General features: G+C 45.0%; 1 protein-coding gene across 3 annotated transcripts in view; it reads right to left on the reverse strand.

The window, feature by feature from the left end:
* IGF2BP1 (insulin like growth factor 2 mRNA binding protein 1) overlaps positions 1 to 16,000 on the reverse strand; it is a 40,106-nt gene extending 24,106 nt beyond the window's left edge. For all 3 annotated transcript variants that reach the window (XM_069481265.1, XM_069481264.1, XM_069481262.1), the window contains exons 1-2: positions 15,826 to 16,000; positions 14,631 to 14,691 (exon numbers count right to left, since the gene is read on the reverse strand). In XM_069481265.1, the coding sequence (XP_069337366.1) occupies positions 14,631 to 14,691; positions 15,826 to 16,000 (236 nt within the window). The remainder of the gene's footprint in view (positions 1 to 14,630; positions 14,692 to 15,825) is intronic.
* Between the last annotated feature and the right edge of the window lie 7,488 nt (positions 16,001 to 23,488).

A 23,488-nucleotide genomic window follows, 5' to 3' on the forward strand; every position in this document is an offset into this window, starting at 1 on the left:
AGGATCCTAAACAGTCACTCTCACTTCAACAAATGGAAAAACTGAGGCTCAGAGAAGGAAACAGACTTGTCAATTTGGAGGTGGGACTAGAACTCAGCTCTTCTCTTAGGCTGTGTGTGCTCATTTCATCAAATCCTGCTGCTTTCTCTCTGAAGAGAAGTGTTAATACAGCAGAAGCTTGTATGGCCCCGACGTCAGTAGCAGGAAAAGTGCCCATATTCTGTATGGCTAAGTGCGTGCCAACTGGCTTTTACTGCATGCGGCTCTAATTTGGGCACAGGATTTAACTTGCAGAAGAGCTAACTACCCTATAATACGGCTGGATGGCTGTCAGATTTGTTAGCAGGGTAAAGGGGTAGTCACCAAAAGTTTTCATCTTGCAAAAAGTCAATTTGGTCGAGGGCAGGCAAAGCAGCAAAGGTGTGCAAGGTGTGAACCGGTGGTAGAAAACTAAACTTTGCTCAATTTGCATATCTCAGAAATAAATGCTTTAACAAACAAGCCCCCAGGCTTTTTTCTTGCCCATCTGGGCAGCAACAGGAGGCCAAAACAGAAGCTCTGGGACAGCCCAGATCTTTCTAGACAAATCCAAGTCTGCCTGGGCCAACTGCTACCCTCTCCCCGCATCTAGCTCTCTGCCTAGACTCTTGCCCTTTAACCTTAGAGTGGTTCCTGAAGGAGAGCTGGAGCAAAGAGATGGGGGGAAAGAGATGTGGAGAAACTAGAATAAACTTTAAGTGTGGGGCAAATGGAACGAGGTGACCCAATGTGAGCAGTACAGCTGAGCCTTTCCGCTGGAGGCAGAGATGTGGCGGGCTGGAGAATTAACTTTCGGGGACGTTGCTCACCATCCCTTTCTGGCTGGCAATGGAAGAGTTTCCAGGATCTTCTCTGGGGTGAGGAAGGTTAACAAGCTCTGACAGAGGAAAAGGTGAAGAGAGGGCAGAAAGAACACCTCCAGCCCCAGCCTCACCTCAGTGGAGCTGCTGGTTTAGCTCCTGCCATGAAGGTGTGAGCATCCCTCCAGAGAGCTTAGGAGCGAGCCCACTGGTCGGGGCACTCTGGGGCCCAGAAACCTGGCTGAGGATGGAGCTACCGCATCCTCAGGGATGCCTGGGAAACGGGGAGACAGGGGTGTCTCCTCAGGGGGGAACAGCCAGCTTGGACAGCCCAGCTCCTAAAGACAAGGATTTTGAGGAGGAAACTAGATCCACCTTAAAAGAAATCAGTCTTCTGCAACTCGCAACACTGCTCTGAGAAAAAGTCTCTACCGGAAACAGGGTGGTCCTTGGAATCCTCAGTGTTCCCTGTGTAGGGATGAGAATGTATCTGGGTATACATTTAAAAAATAACTTAATCTCTCCTATTAGGCTAGAGAACCTCTGGTTGTGTCCCTCAAGGGATCCAACAGAGACCTGTTGGTGGTCAGAAACCTAAGGAGGCTGGGTGTTTGTGTCTTCCTAGCGGGGTAGTTCTTCATCAGAACAGCTCCTCGGAAAGGGATGCCCTTCCTGAGTTCGGCCTGGCTTGGAGTGGGGCAAAATACCCTCTCTGTAGAGGTCTTTCTCGCTAGGCCAGGGATTCAGTCCGGGAGGATTGACAGTGCCCTCCGAGATGGTTCGACCCGTGGTCAGGCAAGAAACGGCAGGTCTCCACGAGCCAAGAGGCCCTAGGCCGCGGGCAAGGCCTTCCCGGCTTGGGGAGCAACGGGCGGCAGCAGTGCGGGCAACTGAGGAGGAGGAGGAGGAGGAGAGGTGCCTGGAAGGGCGGCGGCAGCTGGGGCTGGGGGAGGGGAGTGCGCAGACGGCCTGCGAGGCTGAAGCTCAGGCGGCGGGCGTTGCCTGCGCCCCACGCCCCACGGGGCGGCTCCTTCCCCAGCCCCTTCCCCAGCCCCTCTCACCTCACCCGGGGGAGCTGAGCACTCACCCTCCCACCCCAGGCTCCGGGTGGGCTGAGGATGCAGAGTGCGAGGAAGGGAACAGAAGATGCCCCCCACTCGACTCTGCTGCAGGGCTCGGTACAGTCTAGAATGTTCTGCCGCCAGAGCCCCCTTGGTACCCCGACTGGCTCCAAACCTGTCCAGCGGGACCCAGGGGCCCTTGGCTACCCGCGCTGGGCCCCGAGGGGGAGGGGACTCGCTCCCGGGGCTGCTGGGTGGGGGTGGGGACCAGGACTTTGCCCTTTGTCTCTCTCCAGAGCCACCGGCCGACAGAAACCCGACCCCATGGCGAAGCCAGGCAGCCAGCGAGGGCTAGGCTCCCCCTCCGGGGTCCTTTAGTAAATCCAGACCCGACCTCCCTGTGGTCAGGGCCGTGACTGAGGTGGTCCTGTGGGGGAGGGGGCTTCCCGCCTGCACACAGGCCTGCAAGCATTTAAGTGGGAACCGGTTGGGGGTAGGGAGCCAGCGAGCCGGCTAGAGGCTGGAAGTGGGGCCGCAGAAGCTGGAGGGGAGAAAATGGCCCGGGAGGCGGCATTCCTTAGAGACCTCGGCTGGGCTGCGGGAGGAGGCAGGCCGGGGCAGGGAGGCCTCCCACTGAGAGGGCAGGAACTGAGAGGCCTGGGAGTGGGGAGGGGGCACGGAACTTAGGAGCCTTCCGGAGCCTGGAGAGAAAAGAACCCTCTCCTCTCCTCCCGGGGCAGGTCCCCACCGCCTTCTGGGAGGCCCTAAGCTGCGTTACACGTAGAAGAGCCACACTCGCCCCCATGCATTTGTCTGGGGTGAGAACGACCTGTCGGCCCTTTTGGGGCGTCATCACTTAATGATCTTATCAATAACTCACCTTTGCATAGCACTTTAGAGTTTACAAAATACTTCTTTACACGCACACTCTCCTATGAACCTGAGAGTGAGTGACCTGACCTCAAGAGACTGAATTGAGCCTCTCCACAACCAAGAGAGACTGAGAATATTATTTCCATTCTGCAGGTCAGCAAAGAGGCTCAGAGAGGTCAAGTGACTAGCCTAAGGTGACACTAGCCAGATAAATGTCACTACATCATGCGACTCGCTACTGCTTGCCAGGAAAAAAGGTAAATGGGTTCTTGCTCCTTAGAAACTAACATGTATAAACTATGAATTATGATTCTGTAGGCATGTAACAAAGGTCAACTCTTTGTCCCTTCCTGCAGGGAAGAGGAAGGCGGGAGGAGGGAGAAAGTAGGGGAGGGGAAGCATCTCAATCCCTGCCCTTCCCCCCAAGCTCTCATTTTCCCCTGGGTTGAACCCAAACAAAAGTGTGTGTGGGGGGGGGGGGGAATCAGCCAAAAGCTCCAACCCTGGTGCCTTCCAGAAGTGTCAAAGGATGGCGAGGCTCTTAGAACTCAAAATACTTATCCAGCTTATTTCATGAGGTTTCTGGAGATGGAGAAAGATTCAAGTGAGGAAACAGAGGCCCAGAAAAAGAGAAACTAACCCCAGATCCCACAGCTTACATATCTGGGAAAGGAAAGGCTGAGGCTGACGCCTAAATCCTAACCCCACTCAAGTCTTTCCTCCACTTCGCTCGGCTCCCCCCGTGGGTTATTTCATTCCAACAGCAGAACTCTTAGCTATCCAGACAAGGGGAGAAGGTTTAGACCCATTTATCTCAATTTTCTTCAACCATTCAAGATGGCCTGAAAATGGCAACAGTGAGAGGAAAATACAATGCAAAGCAGGTATGAAAGGCCAAGGGGAGGAAGGAGGCTTAGAGCAGGGAGGAGTTCACGTTAGGCATGTTTTTATTTGTTAAGCTTTTCTCCCCCCAAAAAGCTCAAGAAAAACTCAACCTTTCTGAGTGCTATGGGATCACCTGTTCCCGAGTTCTAAGAATGTGTGAAAGTATGTCCTTGGCTCAGTTCTTTTAATCAGAGCTTCAGTTTCTCCTGTAGAACCAAGATGATAATAATATCTTTGAGTTCTTTCTGGGATTCAGTGAAGTAATGGTGCCAAGCTCTGAGCAGACAGATACTCAATAAATGCTCCTATAATTATAGAAGGAGCTCGTTTGACCCTCATCACCTTGCACAGTGCTCAGAAACAAAGATGTTCAGCAAGGGAAATAAACAGGGACGGCCGTCCTGCCTACCTTAGGGCCTCATTTCTGTGACTTCTCCTTGCTGGAACTGCCCTCCCTCTTCTAAAATGAATTGTCTGCCCACGAACAGCTCACTCACACAAGACTCTTAATCCACTCCTCTGCTTTTTCTGCCTAGCCTCCAAAACCCAGCTTAGCGACAAGCTTCTGTCCTCTCTGAGTTGCTGAGACTGTGGGCCTCCCATGTTAGTGCATGGACTCCTGGCCTCTGAGCTGTCCCTCAGCTTTTCCTGGATCTTAAGTGAAAGCTTTTCCTGCTGGAAGGCAGGGACTTGTCTTGTACCTCCCTCTTTTGGGAGACTCCCTCTCTCGACCCCTATGTCTCCCTTCTCTCTTCTCAAAAAGGATACCCAATAATGCTAAATAAAAACCCAATAAATAATCAATATTTTATGCAGGAGAGGGGTCGGGCAAAGGCTCCCATTTTCTTTAGGGTAAAGAGGTAACCACCACATGTGAAAAAGCAAAACTGGCAATGGATTTTAAATGGCCATTTTTTGAATCCCAGCACTACTGGTCATTGAAAATGGCCAGGGAAGGGGAAATAGAGAGGTATCATTGAATGGGTATATAGTTTCAGTTTTACAAGATGAAGAGAATTCTAAAGATAGATGGAGGTGATGGTTGCCTAACAATGTGAATGTTCTCAATATCACTTAACTGTACACTTAAAGATGGTTAAGATGCTAAATTTTACCTTTTGTGTATTTTATAATTATTTTAAAAATACTTCCCCCTCTTTTGGCTCGGTGCCGTGGCTCACGCCTGTAATCCTAACATTCTGGGAGGCTGAGGCAAGAGCATTGCTTGAGGTCAGGAGTTTGAGCCCAGCCTAAGCAAGAGCAAGAACACCTCTCTACTAAAAATAGAAAAATTAGCCAGGTGTGGTGGTACACGCCTGTAGTCCCAGCTACTCAGGAGGCTGAAGGAAGAGGATTGGTTGAGCCCAGGAGTTTGAGGTTGCAGTGAGCAATGATGATGATGTCACTGCACTCTACCCAGAGTGAAAGAGTGAGACTCTGTCTCCAAAACAAAAACAAACAAACAAAAAAACAAAACGCTCCTACTTTGGATTGAGCAAATAAAAATTTTAAAAGGAAAAAATACCAAGGATAAAGGGGAAAAACCTAAATGTTTTCAGAGAAAAATCATCAGATAAATTATATTTCTTCCCATCTCCACTATAAGACCAAGGTCTTTCACTTGTTCCCCATTGTATTTCTAGTACCCAGCAAAGGACACATCATGCAATAGTAGACTCTTAATAGATAAAGGAAATGGATGAATGCACGCATGCGTGAATGAACTAACGCATGTTTACAGGTACCAAGCTTTGCAGCAATATGCAAGCTATCACGGAAGTCGGCACCATCTTGTTAAATATTTTCTCCCGTGGCTTTTGGTTGTAATTATTTATTTATTCTTTTACAAACATCTGAAAACTGAGAAATATTTATTTTTAAATTATTTTTTAAATGGCCAATGACTAAGTGACAAGGACCCCACACACACTCCCAGGGCTAAAGTTGCTGACTGTGGGAATTTTAAGAGGAGAGCAAAGGAGCTTGGGCCTAGACGGTCGGCATTCCTCTTTTAGTTAGAAGTTAAAAGGAAACTACATACTCAAGATGGCCAGCCAAGAGGGGCAAGGGAAGGAGAGTGAAACAAAGCATTATCTCAGAGATATGAGCAGTTTGTGAAGATCATTCTGTTCCACCCCCTGCAGACCCCCAGAGCTCATTCTGGACAGAAATCACTCTACCTTATTCTAAAAAGCCAACAGAAGCAGCATCTGTGGATCAAATGGTAATAATCACAGGGAGGAAAACACTATAGATAAGATAACTTCAGTCAGCTAGATTTGCTTTTCTTTACATTAAATAAAAAGTTGCTGGAATGGACACTTAATAAGAGTACATTCTTCTGAACCCAGCTGCTTCCCCAGCCAACATCCTAGTACATCTGGTCCTAGCTCGGAATACACTGGCTGCAGCCACGACAGCCACGTCTCTCTGTGAAGAATCATCTTTGCCCTTTAATTTAGGGCTCCATCTCCAAATCTTGCCAAAGCAACTGGTCTCTATTACAGTTGGACTTTTCCTCTCAAGCAACTTAGAGACCTTGAGGAGGAAGTAGAATAAATACTTCTAACTTTGAATAGACATTCAACAAGTTTACTCCACCCAACAGCCCCCATTTCAGTTCCTGTCTCCCCAGTTGACAAGCCCCAAGCAATCCCAAATGCCACTCCAGAAAGAGGCAACACACACCATTCCACATAAACTAATTGTAAAACCCTTTACAGTAACTGATTAAAGTCACAAGCCTGTTAAAGGGCAAAAAGCCACATCCGGATGAGAAGCCCTTCCCCTTCCCACCCCAGTGAGAAAAGGTTCAATCCTCAATCCCTGGGCGGGGGCTGTGGGCATGTGCGTGCACCCACCCGTGCACCCGCAGTGCAGTGTGCACCCTTTGAGCCGGGAGGGCTGAAAAGAGCAAGTGGGCATGAAGGTGGATTCCGGGCTCATCTTTGGGGGCTGTTTTCAGACCAGGGGACCAGGGAGAAAATATGAGGCCACTACAAGGGTGGAAGAAGGAGGGAACAATGTATACAGTCATCTTCCGGGTAGCCAGGATCCCCAATGCTAGAATGCCTACTTTATTGGCTTACCAAAAGCAGAACATTAAGACAAACATACCCATCTCCCACCAGATGGGGGGGGGGGTGCTGCTCTCATTCCTTCCTTCCCTCCTTCTTCAGAGAGATCCCCAAGAGGATTCACAAGGTCCCCCTCATCCTGAATTCTTACAACACCTACCTTATCCGCAGTTATGGTGATTCCCCTCTCACCAGTATCCTACCGTACATGCACCTTTGACAGTAGCCCTTTAGTGTGACATTTCAGCTGGAATCTGGCCCAGGTTCAGAGCATCAATGACAATAGAATAAATGGCCCATTTCCCCTAATGAACAATTAGTTGCATACTCCACCATGTTTGCCTCATCTCCCCAAGCCTTTGTTCTTAGAGGATGGGCAAGAGATGTACTGAGGTGGGGTGTGGGGGTATTATGATCTAGGAGGGGCTCTGTGGGGTTGCCCTGGTGAGCCTCATTTCCCTCCCCCAAAAGGTAGCTTTTCTGTTTTGCACACAGGTAGTTATCAAAGCACCCTACACATTCCCTTCAACATGCCTATCCATCATTGTTCCATATAAAATACTACCAAATTCACGTTAAGTACACTTAAACACCTTAATCCAGTGCCTTAGATATACGCCCCAAGCTGACACATAACACGCAGTGCAAAGACAGAACCACTCATGGACACATTTTCAGGCATCTATACACTGAATTGGTTCTGATTGTCATGGAGCTAACCACAGCTGTATGGGGCAGGGCAGGGTAGGGCACAGAACTGTAAAGCTTCGAAGAACACACAATGGCCAGGGCAGGAGGCGGAGAAATCAATGTCTACAACAAAATAATAATGATATCGATAATAGTACTGTGTACTACTATTAGCACCTTACAGTTACAAAGATTGAGCTCCTGCTTTTAAACATTTAATTCTCCTGGAGAAGACCCTTCCTCTAGACCCCGGTGGAGTAAGAGACCTAGGATCCATCCTAAGACTGACCTAACAGAGCCTCCTCCTTCCCTGAGCCTTAAGAATCTTAAATGATTCCTATTCTCCTTATTCCTCTTGCCAAAGAACTCAGACTACACAAACAAACCTTATACATAAATTTCTGAGTTCTCTGATTTCTCCGCTTACAGATACTAAGTATATCCAATCAACCGAACTATCCAATCAAATTTCACTCAGACTTAACATGTGCCATTTCAAGTGGCCAAAACATCTGGATGAATGGTTAGTTTTTTTAACTGAAATTGATTCAAAATGAAAAAAAAAAAAGTCTGAAGTCCTCCTTAACCCTCTTTTCCTAAGGAAATGGGGAAAGAATTGACTAGAATTCACTGAACAGACATGATTGAAAGGGAAAGAGCATACGGAGACATCCCCACTTCTGCCTCCTGTTAGTTGACTTTTCTCCACAATCCTCTTCTAACTAGGAGCAAAATTCCCAGCCATCCCATATCAGGCATATCCTTTATATGCCTTCCAGCCACCAAAATGCCACTTGTCTAATAACCAGACTTGTCCTAAGAGGTCTTGAAAATATCTGCACAATCCAGTCAATTCTTTTAATCATCCAGCTGTTTGCTCTGTATTTCATTCAAAAGCAGTTTACTTATGGCCAGCCATGCTCCTGGGAGCCTGGATTTCTGCAATAGGACTGCGTTTCTGATAGTGTTTGTTCTGCATACAGTTACACTTCAGTGTGTTGCAATCAGGTTTTCTCTAACTATATTAAAATTATGGAGTCCAGACCTACTTTTCCCTATGATTTACCTGTAATCAACACACATTTTCTTTCAGTGGTCTGTTTAGGGTGATAGCTTGTTCCAGCCTGTTGTATTTATTGCAAACCTACTGTGCTGCAAAGGTAGGAAGCAGGTCTTACAAAGCTGGCTCTGCCAATAAATTTCAATGCTAGAATGAACCCATTCCACCCACTAAAAAGTACATAGTCCCCTTTGATCAAAATCTACAAGACCATCCAAGTTCTACTAGGGTGGAGTCACCAACTGGGACTAACACAGCTTCTGGCTGGCAATGCCACCTTGCAATGGTGTGTCCTCAGAGGAGCTACGTATAAGATCATTTCTAGCCAAATCAAACCTTATCAATAACCAAATGATCACACACTTCGGAGTGCACATTTGAGAGACCTTTCTTTCTGTTTTTGGCAAGCATTTAAAAAGGTGTTGGGGGTGAAAGGAAAGGTGGAAATGGGTGCGGTGCAAAAGTTTATAAATAACATGGAGTCAAACACTAGCTGAGATCCTGGGAAAGATCCTCAAAGCCTCTCCAGGGCCAGCTAGAGGACCTGTTGTCCATCTTTTACAAGATAAAATCCATCTACGGAACCTCTTGTTATTGTTTCAGTCAGCCTTCAGACAGGCAGACACAGACAGCCCATTTTGTAAAGATTACAGGTTATTTAAATTGGCACTTCACTCTCCAAGGTTCTGTTCCCCAGGCCAAGGGCCCCTGGCTGCTGGAAGGGAGCAACAGCTACTTGCACCTCCATTTTCTCTCCAACTACTCCCTCGTCCTATCTTCCCTTTACTCACTCTTCCCACTCTCCTCCACCCTCTTTTCATTTCACATTTACCCACTGGCCTTTTGCCTTAGAATGGAAAGGTCTTGAGACAGCCCAGCTGCTGGAAAGGGTCTGCACCCCGAAGCCCAGAGAAACCCTCCTTGTGGGGAAGCCTGGGGGTCTTTGGCCTGGGCGCCACAGCTCGCCACAGCCCACCACAGCCCACCACAGCCAGTGGTCGTGGAGACCTGGGAGGGGAAGTCCTCCTGGGAGACCCAGGCCTGTGGACATTTTCCATCAGGGTCTTGTTAAAAGGAGGAAGGCGGGTAGCCCCACCGCAGAGCAGAGCAGAGAGATACTCAGAAGGCAGGGGTAAGGGCCGGGGCTGGGTAGGGTTAGGTCAGCAGGGCCAGCACAAACTCTCCAGGAAGAGCCTCCAGCCCCAGTGTGACTTTCTCTCTTCTCTCTTTTTTTTTTTTTCCTGACAAGGGAAAGGGAAGGCAGGCAACGCCACCGAAAGCAAAAATAGCCTTGCCCTGGCTGACTCCACCACCCGTCTTCTAAACTGGTGTCTCTGTCCCCCTCTCCGGTGGTAACAGTGAGCCTCCAGCCGCTCCCCTTTAAAAGGGAAGCGGGAAATCCACCCCAGCCCCCATTATCTCCCTCTCTCCCTCCCCCCTTCCTCCCCCTCCCCGTCTGGAATTTCCAACTCAGGACTAACTCGTCTGATTTCTCCAGCCTCCCCTGCTGCTTTTTTCCTCCCCTTTTCTCTTCCCAACAGTCCCATCCCAAAATCTAAGCTGCACTTTCTGGAAGACATTAGCCACATTTTAAGAATCTTTTTAAGAGGATGGGGAGCGAACAAGACTGAATTTAAATTCTAACAGCTGGAAAAATGTCTGTTCTTCAAATGCCTTTGGTTCATACATTTATTCTAACAACACTATCACCACCACTACCACACCACACACAAAAATCAACAGATCTAACCAATAAGTAACTCTTCAACACACAATCTTTAAGCAAATAGTCCTTGCTGTTCTCCCCCTTTCCACTCAACTAAACCAGATCTGAATTTTAAAATATTTTAAAACTGTATACTCATACTAGCCTATCTCAATGGTATCTTTGTCAACAAACAGGCTGTTACCCATTAAAGTACAAAATAAATAAACTCTTAAAAAATAAGCCTTAAAAGTACCCACACACATAGATTCAAATGATACATATTAAGGTAATTTTAAAAGATTAGAAGCTCAAGACCTTTGAATCAAGATTCTTCCAATTGCTAATGTCATGTATTTCATCTCTGAAACATAATTATAAGTATGTTTTGTTTTTCCACCAAAAGCTGTGCCATTAAAACTTTACATTTGGAACAGTTAACTATACTTTAAATAAATCAGTGATGGGAATTGCAATTCTTTCCCTTCTTTACTAAAAAATTCTCCATCTGAGAAACCATTAGGGTAAAATTTTATTTCTCTAATTTGCAGCAAAAAATAAGGGGTTCTGGAAACCTACAACTCTTCCAAGGGACAGCCAAATATTACTATCTTCAGGGATATTTCATCTTAAAATACTGACCACCCAAATGATAACCGGCATTTCTCTAGCAGTGAAGAAAACTTAATTTATAAATTTGTAAAGTTTAATTTCTAGGTGGAAATTAAAATGAGAAGACTGTACCCCGATTTCCACCTTTTCTCCAAACAGAACAACTTAAAGATTCAACTATTTTTTTCACTTAATGTAAAGAAAAAAAATAAAATCACTAATCTAATATTAATAAGAAAATCTTTTTCCTAACAGGGTCATAAACTGTTTCTACTTTAAACTTACTTGTTGAATACTAGTCACATGTATCTTTCACCTTGCATGAGTTATAAACTTTGTTTTTAATTTGGATACTAATCCATAATTACAAAGTAAAGTAAAAGTGCCTGAAAAATCCTCTCGCTCTAGTATTTTTCATTCCCTTGTTTTTTAACTCCCCTTCATTCATTTTCAGCCCCAAAGTATAAGGGGTATTCCTTTTCCATTAAGTGCAAACCCATTTCTGAAGCCAAAATTTTCAGCTTGTTTTAAAAACATTTGGTGATCCAATTATTTCTTCAGAACTTCCACAAACCATTTCTTAAAATAAAATTCAAAATATTTGTTGCCATTTACAAAACATCCCTTCACAAATTTTTTAAGGTGCTAAGTTCAGCAAATTCAGGAGTAAAATAGGAATCAAGTTTGAACACTTTTGAGTGTTCTCACACTTCTATGAATGGTTATGAGACTAATTTTTGTTTAATAGCTGGAAATTTAAAGTGTTAGCCCACCTCATTTTAAGTCAACTTAAAGGAAAGAATCACCATTAACCTGCCTAAAGAAATCACCAAACTTGAATGCATTTTGCCTAGAGAAATTAATGCAGTGCATCTCTTTCATTTTTTTAACAGTAACACCTTTTATTTTTGATGACACCAATTGTCAAATATGGTATCTTTAGGTTACAGTCCTCTAGAAAAAGACACACCACGGTGGCAAGTGTAACAAAAATATAATTCCCCTAAAAAGCAATAATTTCCCTGAGTAAACAAGTCACACTAAAATGGTATCCCTTTACCTCAAATACTCTTAAGTCTCTCAGAATAAAACATATATAAACCCTTTCCACAACTGTCTTAAAAATTCTTCTGGTTTTTCTCTTTTGTCCCAATATTTGGCAGTGAATATATACAAATTCCCAACAAAAAGCCCAAAGTGTTAATCAAATTCCAACACTAAGAGGGAGTTTGGGAGGTGATCTCAGAGAAATTTTATGTCATGCGTTTTAAAAATTCAAACTAATTGCTATTTTCAGTTTAAATGGATAGTGTTCAGTCTCTTGAGTTCTTAAAAAGGTACAAATCATATTTATCAAATAGATTCAGTGGAGGTGGGGGAGAAAAAAACAGATTCAAAATGAGAACAAAATATATTAACACTTCAAAATCAGGGCTGTTCAGAGGTAACTGCTGAAACATATCTTTTGTTTGATTTCTCCCTTTAAAAAAACAAAAAAATTAGGTTGCTGGGTTTTATGAACCTCTTAGAAATTTAAATCATAATTCATTTGGAGCTGAATGCATCAAGAAAAATTCTCTTCTATTTTAAGCAGTGAAAACACCAAAGTACATATATTATATATATATATATATATACACACACACACACACACAAAACATATATGTACAGTTGTTCATTTTGCTTAGAATCTGTTAGTCATAACTAACTAGTTCCTGTTTTATACATCCATGAGATTAAAAAAGCTAGTAACAAACCTAACTGAAAAAAAAAAAATACTTTTTAGGCACAGACTAAAGATACATACCACAACATGCTTCCTCAGGGAACACAAAATGATAGAGCAAACTGACTTAATGCAAACAAACTCTTTTTTAAATCCTGAGACTTCAAAAACTGATTCATTCTGGAAAAATGAAGTGCCTTCTCATCACCACCCCAAATGAAAAGAAAAGAAAACAAAATGGACTTAAAGTTTGGACCCAAAAATTATTTAAGGAAGGGGGAGAACACACACAAGATCTAATTTAGTATGGATGTGGAGAGGCAGTTTTTTTACTCAGTCATCTCACAAACCCTCTCCCCATTCCAACTCAAAAAAGAGCCCTCAGTAATGCATTTTGGAGGGAACAAGAATGAGCCTAGAAATGGCTTCAAAGCAAGCAGATGGCTTGGAAAAAAAAGATCCATAAATACAGGAGACCATGAAAATTAAAATATAAATGTTTTGAGTTCCATTTCATCACATTTTGCTATTTTTCTTGCTTTTCACTTCATTCCCTTTAAAATTTAAGCCATCCTCAAGAGCAAAAGAAAAAATGTCCACATATGTCAGAATGCCAGTTATTATGGATACTTTTTATCAACATTCAGCTTTCAATTCAAATATCTATAATCTCAATAAATCTGCTAGTGTCAGTGTATTAGTTTCTCTTATTCTCATCGCCAGGAAATGTTTCAAAATAATAAATAAGACTTCTTCCTTCAAATTTTATTGCCTGCTTACTCCTAACTATAATTGCCTTTCCAGTAACAAAGTATTTCAAGCATTTAAGGTTAAATCACAAACTCTACAAATGTACTAACAAGCCACATTGATCATCTATCGATACAATAGTTCCAAGTTACTTAGGTATCTCAAACGAAACCACTGAACAGATTTTCATCTCCCGTTAAACTTCCCAGATCCTCTTAAGTGGGCCCCCTAAAAAAGTCACCCACCCTCCACCTTCCCACCCAGAAAAGGCCAGAGACTATTCCAGTTGAACAGGGGGTTAGGATCAAAGATTTACTGGGGGCTGCTTTCCAACCAGCAACATGAGCACAAACTCTGCACTGTCAACATGTTTAAAGTCTGATTTGAGAAAGGAGAAAGACTCTGCCCTTATACTTCCCAGCTCGAGTTCAAGAAAAGATTTCAGAGTTCAATCAAGAAATCAATGATTTCAAATCCACTACCAATTTTCAGGAAGCATGATGGAAGTACCCCTTTTTCCTGAAAGAGCATAGAGGGTTTTGGAATGAACACACACACACACATACACACACACACACACACACACACACACACACCATTCATCCACCGAGTTCTAGACCCTCCAAAGAGCCCCAGCTCGCAGCCTGAACACAAAGATCTCACCCCAGATGGTCCCCTTGTAACAATGGACTGAAGGAGTGGGGGTAGGGGGCTCAAAAAGGATAGTACAGCTAAGGCATATTCTTTGGAAAATCCAGTTGGGGCGGGGGTCGGAGGTGGGGGAGGGTGGTGATGTGAGATGTGAGGGACTGGGGGTAGGGGTCTGTGGAAAAAGAAGAGTCTTTGCCTGTTGCAGAAATATAAGTAACGCACAAGCATAAGGGTATTTTTTGGGGGGGGGGCATGAAACTCATTCCACTTCCTCTGGAAAGTAGAAGGGGACTCTCCCCAAAACCATTTAAGAATTATGATGTAGAAAGGATCGGGAAAAACAGAAAATGAGGCCTGCTAGGAAGTTGCAGAAATCGCCATGGGTCTGAACTCTTCGAAGATTTTAAACTTCCCCACAAAAAACGACCCCACACCTTTAATAAAATCCACAAGGTTTCTCCCCCATTCATTTTCCCCCTTTTAATTCTACAAGTAACATCTTTTAGCCCAGACCCAACTTTTTTTCCCCCCCTTTTACAAGCTGTAAACCACCCATTACAAGATCTTGGTCAATCTTCCCTCCCTGCCCCCAACATCCGGAGTTGGGGGTGGGAAGGCCAGTAATGGGTTTCTTCCACTGGAGACGCTTAAGGACCCCTGAACACAGCCTCTCAGCCCCCCAGAGAAGAGCTCTTTCCTACCTTTGTTTTTTAGGGACCGAATGTTCAATCTCTAGGCGTTTTCCTTGTAATTCTACTTTCCCTAAAGATTAAAAAAAAAAAAAAATTGATATGAGAGCGTGAACAGGTCGGGGGTGTTGAGACGAAGGGGACACTAGGGTAATTCCAGAGTTACTGAGATGCGAGATCTTCCTGGGGATCCAGGCAGTGGCTTCCGCAGCCGGAGGGGAAAAGGTTGCTCTAGGAATAGTGGAGCCTATAAATTCGTTGTTTTCTTAATTTTTGTTTTGTTTAATCACTTAGGCTTGTTGAGTGGATCGCCCTAGAAGCCCAATTTGGGTAAAGTGCGAGATCATTTGTGTGGGCGCGATGCCTGTCCGGCTCCCAGATGTGGAGATTAGCAGGCAGGAGAAACGGCTCCCCGTTTCTCAGAAAGTGGGGGGTGGTGGGCAGTGTGTAGAATGAAACTTTATTTTTCTGTTGGGCCAAGATGAAGGGCTTCAGGCCGCGGGGCGGTCACCTGTCGGGGCCGGCAGGGAAAGAGAGGACCGGGGGGAGCGGAGCGGGGCCGGCGGGGAGGGTCCCTCGCGGCCCAGCCTGGGCGTCTCGGGAAGCAGCATGGCGACCCGCCGCCGCCGCCGCCGCCGCCGCGCCACCCCGCTCACGCCCCACTTTCAAATCAAAATGGCTCAAGCCCCAGGCCCTGGGCGGGAGGCGGGACCCCCTTCCTCCCCAGTCCTGGGGAGGGCTGCTGTCCCCACGGACAAGCGGAGAGATAAGACGCAGTGCGGGGACCCCTTCCACGCCTGGAAAGGCCTACCACCGAGGAGGGAACCTGGGGGTGTTCAAGCTGGGGGGCCGTCCAGCCGCGGATAAGGAGGGGCTGGATGTGGAAATAACGCCCAGCTGGGGGTCGCCTCTGCCACCCCCGCCACTGCTGCCAGTGGGGGCTCCCGCCCCGTCCGTGGGGAGGGGGCAGAGGGAACCCGGAGCTTCTCCTCCCGCGCTGGGAGGAGGGGGTGAGGAAATCCCGAGTGTTTCTGCGCGCGCGGGTGGGGGGTCTGCTGTGCGAGGGAGGGGGGCGTCGAAAACGGTAGGTCGAGGCTCGGTGCGGGCCCGAGGGACAGGAGTTGGCGGGCAAGGAAAGAGGAGGCGCAAGTCTCCGTTGTTCAGGGATTTCGTTGTGGTGTTTTCGGGGAGGTGGCTGTGCTCTTACCGGAGAAAGTTTCGATGGCCTTCATCGCCCAGTGCTCGTCGGGGCAGTCCACGAAGGCGTAGCCGGATTTGACCAAGAACTGGCCGCTGTAGGATATCTTGTGCTCCGCAAATACTTTCTCCAAGTCCGCGGGGGTCACGCTCTCGTTGAGGTTGCCGATATAAAGCTTGTTCATGGTGGCGGTCTCGGGGCAGGACGCGGTCCCGGGCAAGGCCAAACGAGCGTGCGCAGGCGGCTAGCCTCCTAGGCCTAGAGGCGGGGAGGCCGGCGGCAGGAGCCGCAAACTTTCTTTGCACCCCACCCCTGAAGTTGTCCGGAGCCCAGGGCGGGGAAGGCGGCCTGAGGGCGCGCAGAGGTCGCGGGAGAGTTCGGGGAGAGCCGGGGAGAAGTGCCCGCGGAGCGCTGGGAGGCGGACGACGCGACGCTGCTCCTTCCCTTCCGTCCGAAACCCCTCGGAGCGGGCTGGTGTGTCACGTTTCTCCGCGGCCGCCCTGGAGCCGCCTCTAAATAAAATCGACTTGAAAAAAAATGGAGCGGAAAAAAAAAAAAAAGGCAAAGCCACGTGGTGACAGCCCCCACCCACCCTGCAAGGGAAGACCCCCCGACGCCACAGGGCCCCTCGGCCCTCAGGCCAAATCCAACAATCTCATGCCTGGGGGTGGGGGACTCAACTCACCCCAGGAGTAAACTGGGCCGGTGGGGGCAGCGACCCTGAAGCTCTAGTCGCCCCCTCCCCTTTGCAAGAACCTGGCCCCTAGGGAAGCGCCCCGCCCCCACCCATCCTCCTACCCCGGCCAGAACTGGGGGAGGGTGGTGGACCCCAGAATCTCCCTTGTCTTTATGAGTAAAATGTGCGGTATTTTTTATTCGTTGGGGGGGTGGGGTTGCCCACCCCACCTCGGTTAACAGCTAGCGACTGACAGGCGGGGGACGGCCAAGATAGACAAAGAGAAGCCGAGGACTCTGGGGTCTTCAGAAGGGGGTCGCACGAGCCGGTGATTTTAAAAGAAAGGCGCCTTTCCCCTAGATTTTTAATGGGGGGGGGTCTCCGTCTTCCCTACCGCAACCCCACGAGACTCCCCCGCCTCAGGGGATCCAGGACCGGGGAACACTATGACCGCGCGACCGGGAAGCTGGGAACACGGGGGGACCGCGGTTGGGAAGGAGGGAGCCGCAGGAAATCGTGTTTCAGGATCCCCATGGGAGAAAGGGTGGCTCGCGCCCGGGGTCCGGTTGTTAAATGATAACGTTTCGGGGTCCTGGGGGAACGCGCGGTTCTGGCCCGAGATGACCCCAAGAGAGAAGAAGGGTGGGAGGGAAGGAAGAAGGGTGGTAGCTCGGACTAATCCGAGCTAACCGAAGGGGGAGGTCTCAGGGAGGGAGTGACCGGGTGGAGATCCCAGTGGTCCCCCTTTTCCCTTCCAGACTCGGGGGCAGACAGGTGGCGTCCTCTACGCCTGCTCCACCCGGGACACTGACTGGGGCTCTCCTAGGGCTGGGTTCGGGTCTCCGAACTTTGTTTAGGGTGCAGGATTCGGATCCCGGCGGGAAGGCGGGAGAGGGGCGGAGGGCGGGGGGGGGGGCCCCCGAGCGCGAAGCCCCGCCCACGTCCCCAGGTCAGACCCGCGGGGGGAGGGGGTAATTTCCGCTCCGTGGACGGGGGAACCAGGGGCGGGAGCTTAGGGGAGGGGGCTACGGCCCCTCCCCCGCCCGTTCCTGGGGAGGGGGAAGCGGATCCGCCCTGGTCCTTTCCCTCGGCTTTGACCAACTCGTTCCGGATCCTCCGGCTCCCGGAGCCCGAGGGAAGGACCCGACTGGGCAAGGGGCGACACGTGGGCGGTCGCACCCCGTCTGGGCGATGGGGGAGGGGGCGGCTCGCCGCGCGTTTCGGAGTCCCGGATACGCGGCGGAGAGCGGGACGCGCGCTCCACGCGCAAGCCCTGGATCTCCGGCAGCACGGCGAGCGAGGCCAACGAGTTTCTAGCGGCGGGGGCTGGGATGGCGCCAGGGGGTGGCGGAGAGTGCGGCCCGGGGACCCTGGAACCCCCTCGCCCAGGGAACTGGGGAAGATGGGGGTCGACCCCCAGAAATGCTGGAGTCCCCCTTAACAGGGCGGAAATTGGGGTTTTACTCGGGGTTCTGCGGGAGGGAGGAAAATTATGTGCGGGGCACGCGTGCTGCGAGGGCAGGTGAGGAAGGGGGTCACTCTCCCGTTCCCCAGTCCCCGACCCCATTGTCTCAGTCGCCGGCTGCCTGGGCCGACTCTGCAACACGTGTTGACTACACCAATATGAATGCTTTGAATTTTTTTATTGTTGTTATTTTTCGTTTGCAGAGTCAGTGAGCTGACTCCGACTTCAGCTCTCCGCTCTTCTGTCCGATGATTTTATACCGTTCAAAAAGTCGGGAGTTTAAAGACAACATGCAGCAAGCACCTTTGTCCCCCTCCCCATTTTCCCGGCGCGCTGAAAAGAAATGGGGCTGGGACGTGGGGGCGGGGGAGGGCTTCCAACTCGGTTTCTCTATCTCCTCCACCACCCTAGAACCCACCTCCCCAGATCAGCGTTTTGTTCTAGCCTGCCACGTGTTTGTCGGATTTTTGTTTTTGTGATATTTTTCTTCCTATGGCACAACAGGAATTAAAATACTATAAGCTATTAGTCGCTGAGTAGAAAAAGAATGTTTTCCGTCCAAGAAGGTGGGAGATATCTGTGTCTCACCCCACATCTCCGACCCTCCCCCCATCTGACTCTTAATATTTGGTCAGCTCTTGATCACAAACATAATTTTAAAATCAAACCAATGAGCTGGAAACGGTGCTTGCCACATAGTAGGCACTCAATGAACATTTTAAAAATGAAAAACAAGCTGAATACAATCTGCAAAGAAAAGAGAATTCAGGAAAATTAGAGTCCAGAAAAAAAAAAAAACTGAAATTATCTTGGCCAGAATGTGTGGGTCTGTTGCCCGGGAACTTTTCTTGGTGATGTGTGTGGACTTTTGAAAGGGCCAAAAGATGGTCTCAAAAAGCCTGTTGTATTTCTTGGCCTTTTCCTAAATAGGAGTCCCAAGCCTCTTAAATCTTTTCTGTTATATTGGGGGACAAGGATGAGGGTAACTAGGCAGAGCATCCCAGTTCCCAGAAACTTTAAGTGCTGTTTCCTTCACTTAATTTGAATCTTTAGGTATAATAAAAGCAGTTCTCAGATTTTCTCCCTAGGGGAAATATCCACTGCTCTATCTCTTTATTCCTAAAACAAAAGCAAGTTACACCCCACAAAAATCTCCATCCAGACCTCTAAATTCCTAGAAAATGTAGCCCACCTTTTACTATCTTAGATTCAAAGGGAAACAAAATTTTTTAAAATAATTGAAGTCAGTTCACTTTTAAGTTGATTTTTTCTATGTAAAAATGTAATAGAAGTCTAAATGTTAGCTGAAATCAGCCAGTTTTTAAAATGTATTTTAACATGACAGAAGAAGAGAAAATATAAATTTACTTGAACTGTCTATCTAAAAATTCTTTTAAATTAACTAAAAATTGATCAATTATTGCTAAATTGAAACTGATTAGTTCTTTTTTTATTAGTCCTTTTTTTAAAATCAGCTGTTTCACTGAATTCTAATCCTCTCCACCCCCAAGAAAGGGCTTATGTGTGTATAGTCAGAAGCTGCAAAGGCTGCAAGAATAGCAGAGAGAGGAGGCAACTGGGGTGAGATACAGATCTTTTTAGCCCCCAAATCAGTTTTGCCTCAATGACCAGGCTATTTTAGGCTGGGGGGGGGGACTAAATGATGATGATTGATGCCTCAACTCTCCCCTCAGAGTGAGCTCAGCACTCAATTTACCCTGAAAGAAGGGTTATTTCTTGTCAAGACTCACATGCCTAGGTTAAGGATAGAAATGGGCAGACTTGGGGCACCATAATTTTTCATTTTACTCTTCTTTCTTTTCAATATTAAAGAAAACTATAAACATTGTATTTACAACTTTTTCTACACTGCTTCTTTGGGAAAGATGAATCTTCAATGCAGAGTTACATTTAGTTTATGTAAAAGTTACAAATACAGCTGCAGGATAAATTGTTATTTTCCTAAATAATTATTATTGTATAATATATATACTGTGTATCCTATATAATATAATAATTATTATTATACTTCTTTCTCCTCTTGTTCGTCTCTGCTTCCTCCACCTTCATTTTTCCTGGAGAACTGTTTGGTCTAGTTATAGAATTCGCTTCCCCTCTGAATTCAGAAACACTGAAACTTGACTCCGTTTTAAAGATAGGATTCTGATCCATTTTCCTTTAGTGTGAACATACAAATACACACAGGAAAAAAAAATTTAAGAGGATAAAACAACTTTTTAAAATATGGGAAGTAGAAGATTAAAAAATCAACAATTCCACCACTGGCATACAAAATTAATTTTACTTTTAAATGTTCTTTCCAGCATTTGTCCATTTAAAATAGTTTTAAATTTTGTCATCTTATTTTTATATCTTAATTTTTTATTTTTATACCACAAGCATTTTCCCATGCTGCCTCAATGTTTTCATAAATATTTTAATTCAGCCCAGTTAATGTATATAAATAATTAATCATTATTTTTAGATATATTTATTACATCAAATTTTTTACTTTTTTGGATTAGCTCCTTTGGATAAATCCCCAAAACATATATTGCATTTTAAATGTAACATTTATCAGTGACTTTTCTGTTTTAAAAGTTTAGCATGTTTTACAAAAGAAAGAAAAAATGGAAAGCAGAAGAGAAATACATTAAAATAGAATTTTTTTCTTTTATTTCCAATGAACCATAATCAATTTTGGAATAAAATTGTGGTTGCTACAAAATATAGAAAAAGAAAATTTCACATTTCCTAATATATGGCTGCTTTGACTTCAAGGTTTTGAAGCTTTTGGAGGAATTTGTTTTTTGTTTGTTTGGTTTTTATTTATTTTGTTGTTGCTTGCTTGCTTGTTTTTTTATTGTTACTGCTTTGGGATGTTTTGTTTCTTCCTACAACTTGAAGACTTAGTGTGGTTCTTTTAAATACCTATAAACTTTGAGAATGTGTAAATTAGTTACAGTTTAAAACCACATGCAGATTTTTCTCCTGTCAAATAAATAAGGATAATTATGTGTTTAGGATATCTCATAAAATGTAAGAAAACTGTAAGCAGAAAAGGAAATTTGCCTCCTTCAAATTATCATTCATTCAAAAAGTGTTCAGTGTTTAAAATCTTAAAAAGAAATTTATTTATTCCAGAGAGAGGAATTAAGAAGAAAAAAGAACAATAATTTGTTTTTCTGTGGGTCTCACAGTGTTTGACAAAGCCTCTCAATTTTTTGTTTTGGTTCAAGTTTGCAATGTAGAAAGTCTTAGATAAGAAAGAGAATCATTTATTAACTTTAAAAGTGGAGGTTTCCAAATTAATTTTGCTAGTAAATTAAACTACTCCACCCAGCCCCTATTGACATATATAGAAGAAATGGTCATTAACATTCTTCACACTACACTCTTTCTGCCTTTTGCAATTTTCCTTTTTACTCCAAAATCATTTAGTTAAAAGATAATGAACAATTTTGTTTAGTCCCTACAGCACAAAATGCAAACTAGATCAGTGATTCATTTGGAGGAAAATTGTACAATTCAAGAAAAGACAAGGGAATACATGTTATTTTCAAAATAAAACAAATTATAAAAAGCAACAAAAGAGAAGGAATCCATATCTAAATATCATTTAAGGTGGAAATCCTAGTGAGATAATTTTGTTCCTAAAATCTACATATCTTCTAAGTATTTAAAGTATTTTAATCCATAATCAATCAGTAACAATGTCAAACTCCATGAAGTTATTTTGATTTTAGCCACAGATCATCTATGCATTTTAATACTAAAAGAAATTGCCTAGCAAAAAGGAAATTATTTTTTTTGCTTTTAAAAAATTTTACTCATAATAAGATTAATGGATTTTATTCCTATTTCTAGTTAGGATTTTTTTTTCCCCAGGAGCTGCCTCAAATATTTCAGAGTTCTGAAGGGATAATGGTGCTATGATTTTTATTTTTATAAGTTTAAAAAACTAAGACATGTATCATTTACTGGTATTTCATCACCAAAAAATTCATTAAAGAAACTTTAATCTGCCTTCATATACAAAGCAGTTTTACAAAGAAAAGGGACTCAGCCTAATAGTATGTTAGTTTTTAAAAAACTGATTGTTTAACTGAACAGATATAATTCTAAAAGTGATTTCTGATTTTCATGAGTTAACAATCTAGAAAGAGTTTGGGCTCACCCACCTCTCCTATAAACACTTCCACTTGTTAAAAATATATATATTATTAGGACAACTTAATTTCCACTCTTAAACATAACCTGGAAATATTTGGTGAACATTTATATGATAAATTATGGAGTACATTTTTATGATTTTCTTTTCATTTCTAAAATGTGTTTGCAAAGTGTATAGAAACAAATATCAGAATTATTTCTGAATTTTGAGAAAAGAGGCTCCTGATCCATCCTTTTTCCTACCTTCCTCTCCCTCCTGCCCCTCCCCCTGCCCCTCCCCTCTCTCTTCCTCCCCCTCCCCTTTTGTTCCTCCATTTTTCTTCCCGCTCCCGACACTGTCAATTCCTTTCCTCCTCCCCCTTTACTTTTACCCTCTTTTCAATTTTTCTTTTTCCTTTGTTGCCTCTCTTCCCCTCTTATTTATTCTCCTATGCCTCTGCCCCTCAACTCATTTCTTTCCTCTTTTCTAATCAATGTATCTATCCAAACTTTCTATCCTTTTTCTTCTCATTCTCACACTATCACTAACTTGTTCTCATTCAAACTGTTATTTCTAGTGAAGGGGAAGAATGCAGAGATGCTTTAATTATTTTAGACACCAAAAGGGGAAATTTGGTACATTTTTTAGGAGAATCCCAGGGTGATTCAGATCCCAGAGCTCCTCCACCCCTGTACTCTCAGTTTTTATTAGCTGAACATTCCTAGGCAGTTCTACTTCTTTGTATTACTTTTCTGTGTCTTACATTGCTTCTAACTAATTTTGTTACTAGCATTTTATGTATCAAATCCTAGAGGACAAAGACTGTGTATTGCCTAGAGAGTCTAACACAGTGCCGGCAGATGTCCAATAAAAATATATTGAATAAGGCATGATCAGTGTGATCAGATAAGACACTGTGTTCAGCCTGAAAGTGCCCTTTTAAAAAAAATAGATAAATAAATACAGCACAATCATCAGATGAAATATAAGTAAATTTTGTCCAGCACGGTGGCACATGCCTGTAGTCCCAGCTACTGGGAAGGCTGAGGAGGATCCCTTGAGACCAGGAGTTGAGGCTGCAGTGTGCCATGTGCTTCAGCTGGGCAACATTGCGAGATCCCATCTCTTTTATTAAAAAAAGACAAAAGAAAAAATAAATAAATATAGGTAAATGCAGTCATTTAAAAGGCTAACTGGTCTACATCAAGAAGTGCTGCCAAGGGGCATCTCTGGGCTTGTTACTCCCTAGTTCTGTGCCCGAGACCATACTATGCCTAATATCAACTAATCAGCACCCTTTTTCCCCTGTTTGGTCCTAATGGCTCGGAATTCCTCTCCACTCAGGGCTTCAGGCAGTTGTGGCAACCATCAGAGTTAG

Source organism: Eulemur rufifrons, chromosome 9 (assembly GCF_041146395.1).
Source record: "Eulemur rufifrons isolate Redbay chromosome 9, OSU_ERuf_1, whole genome shotgun sequence".
In the NCBI taxonomy this organism is placed as follows: Eukaryota; Metazoa; Chordata; class Mammalia; order Primates; family Lemuridae; genus Eulemur; species Eulemur rufifrons.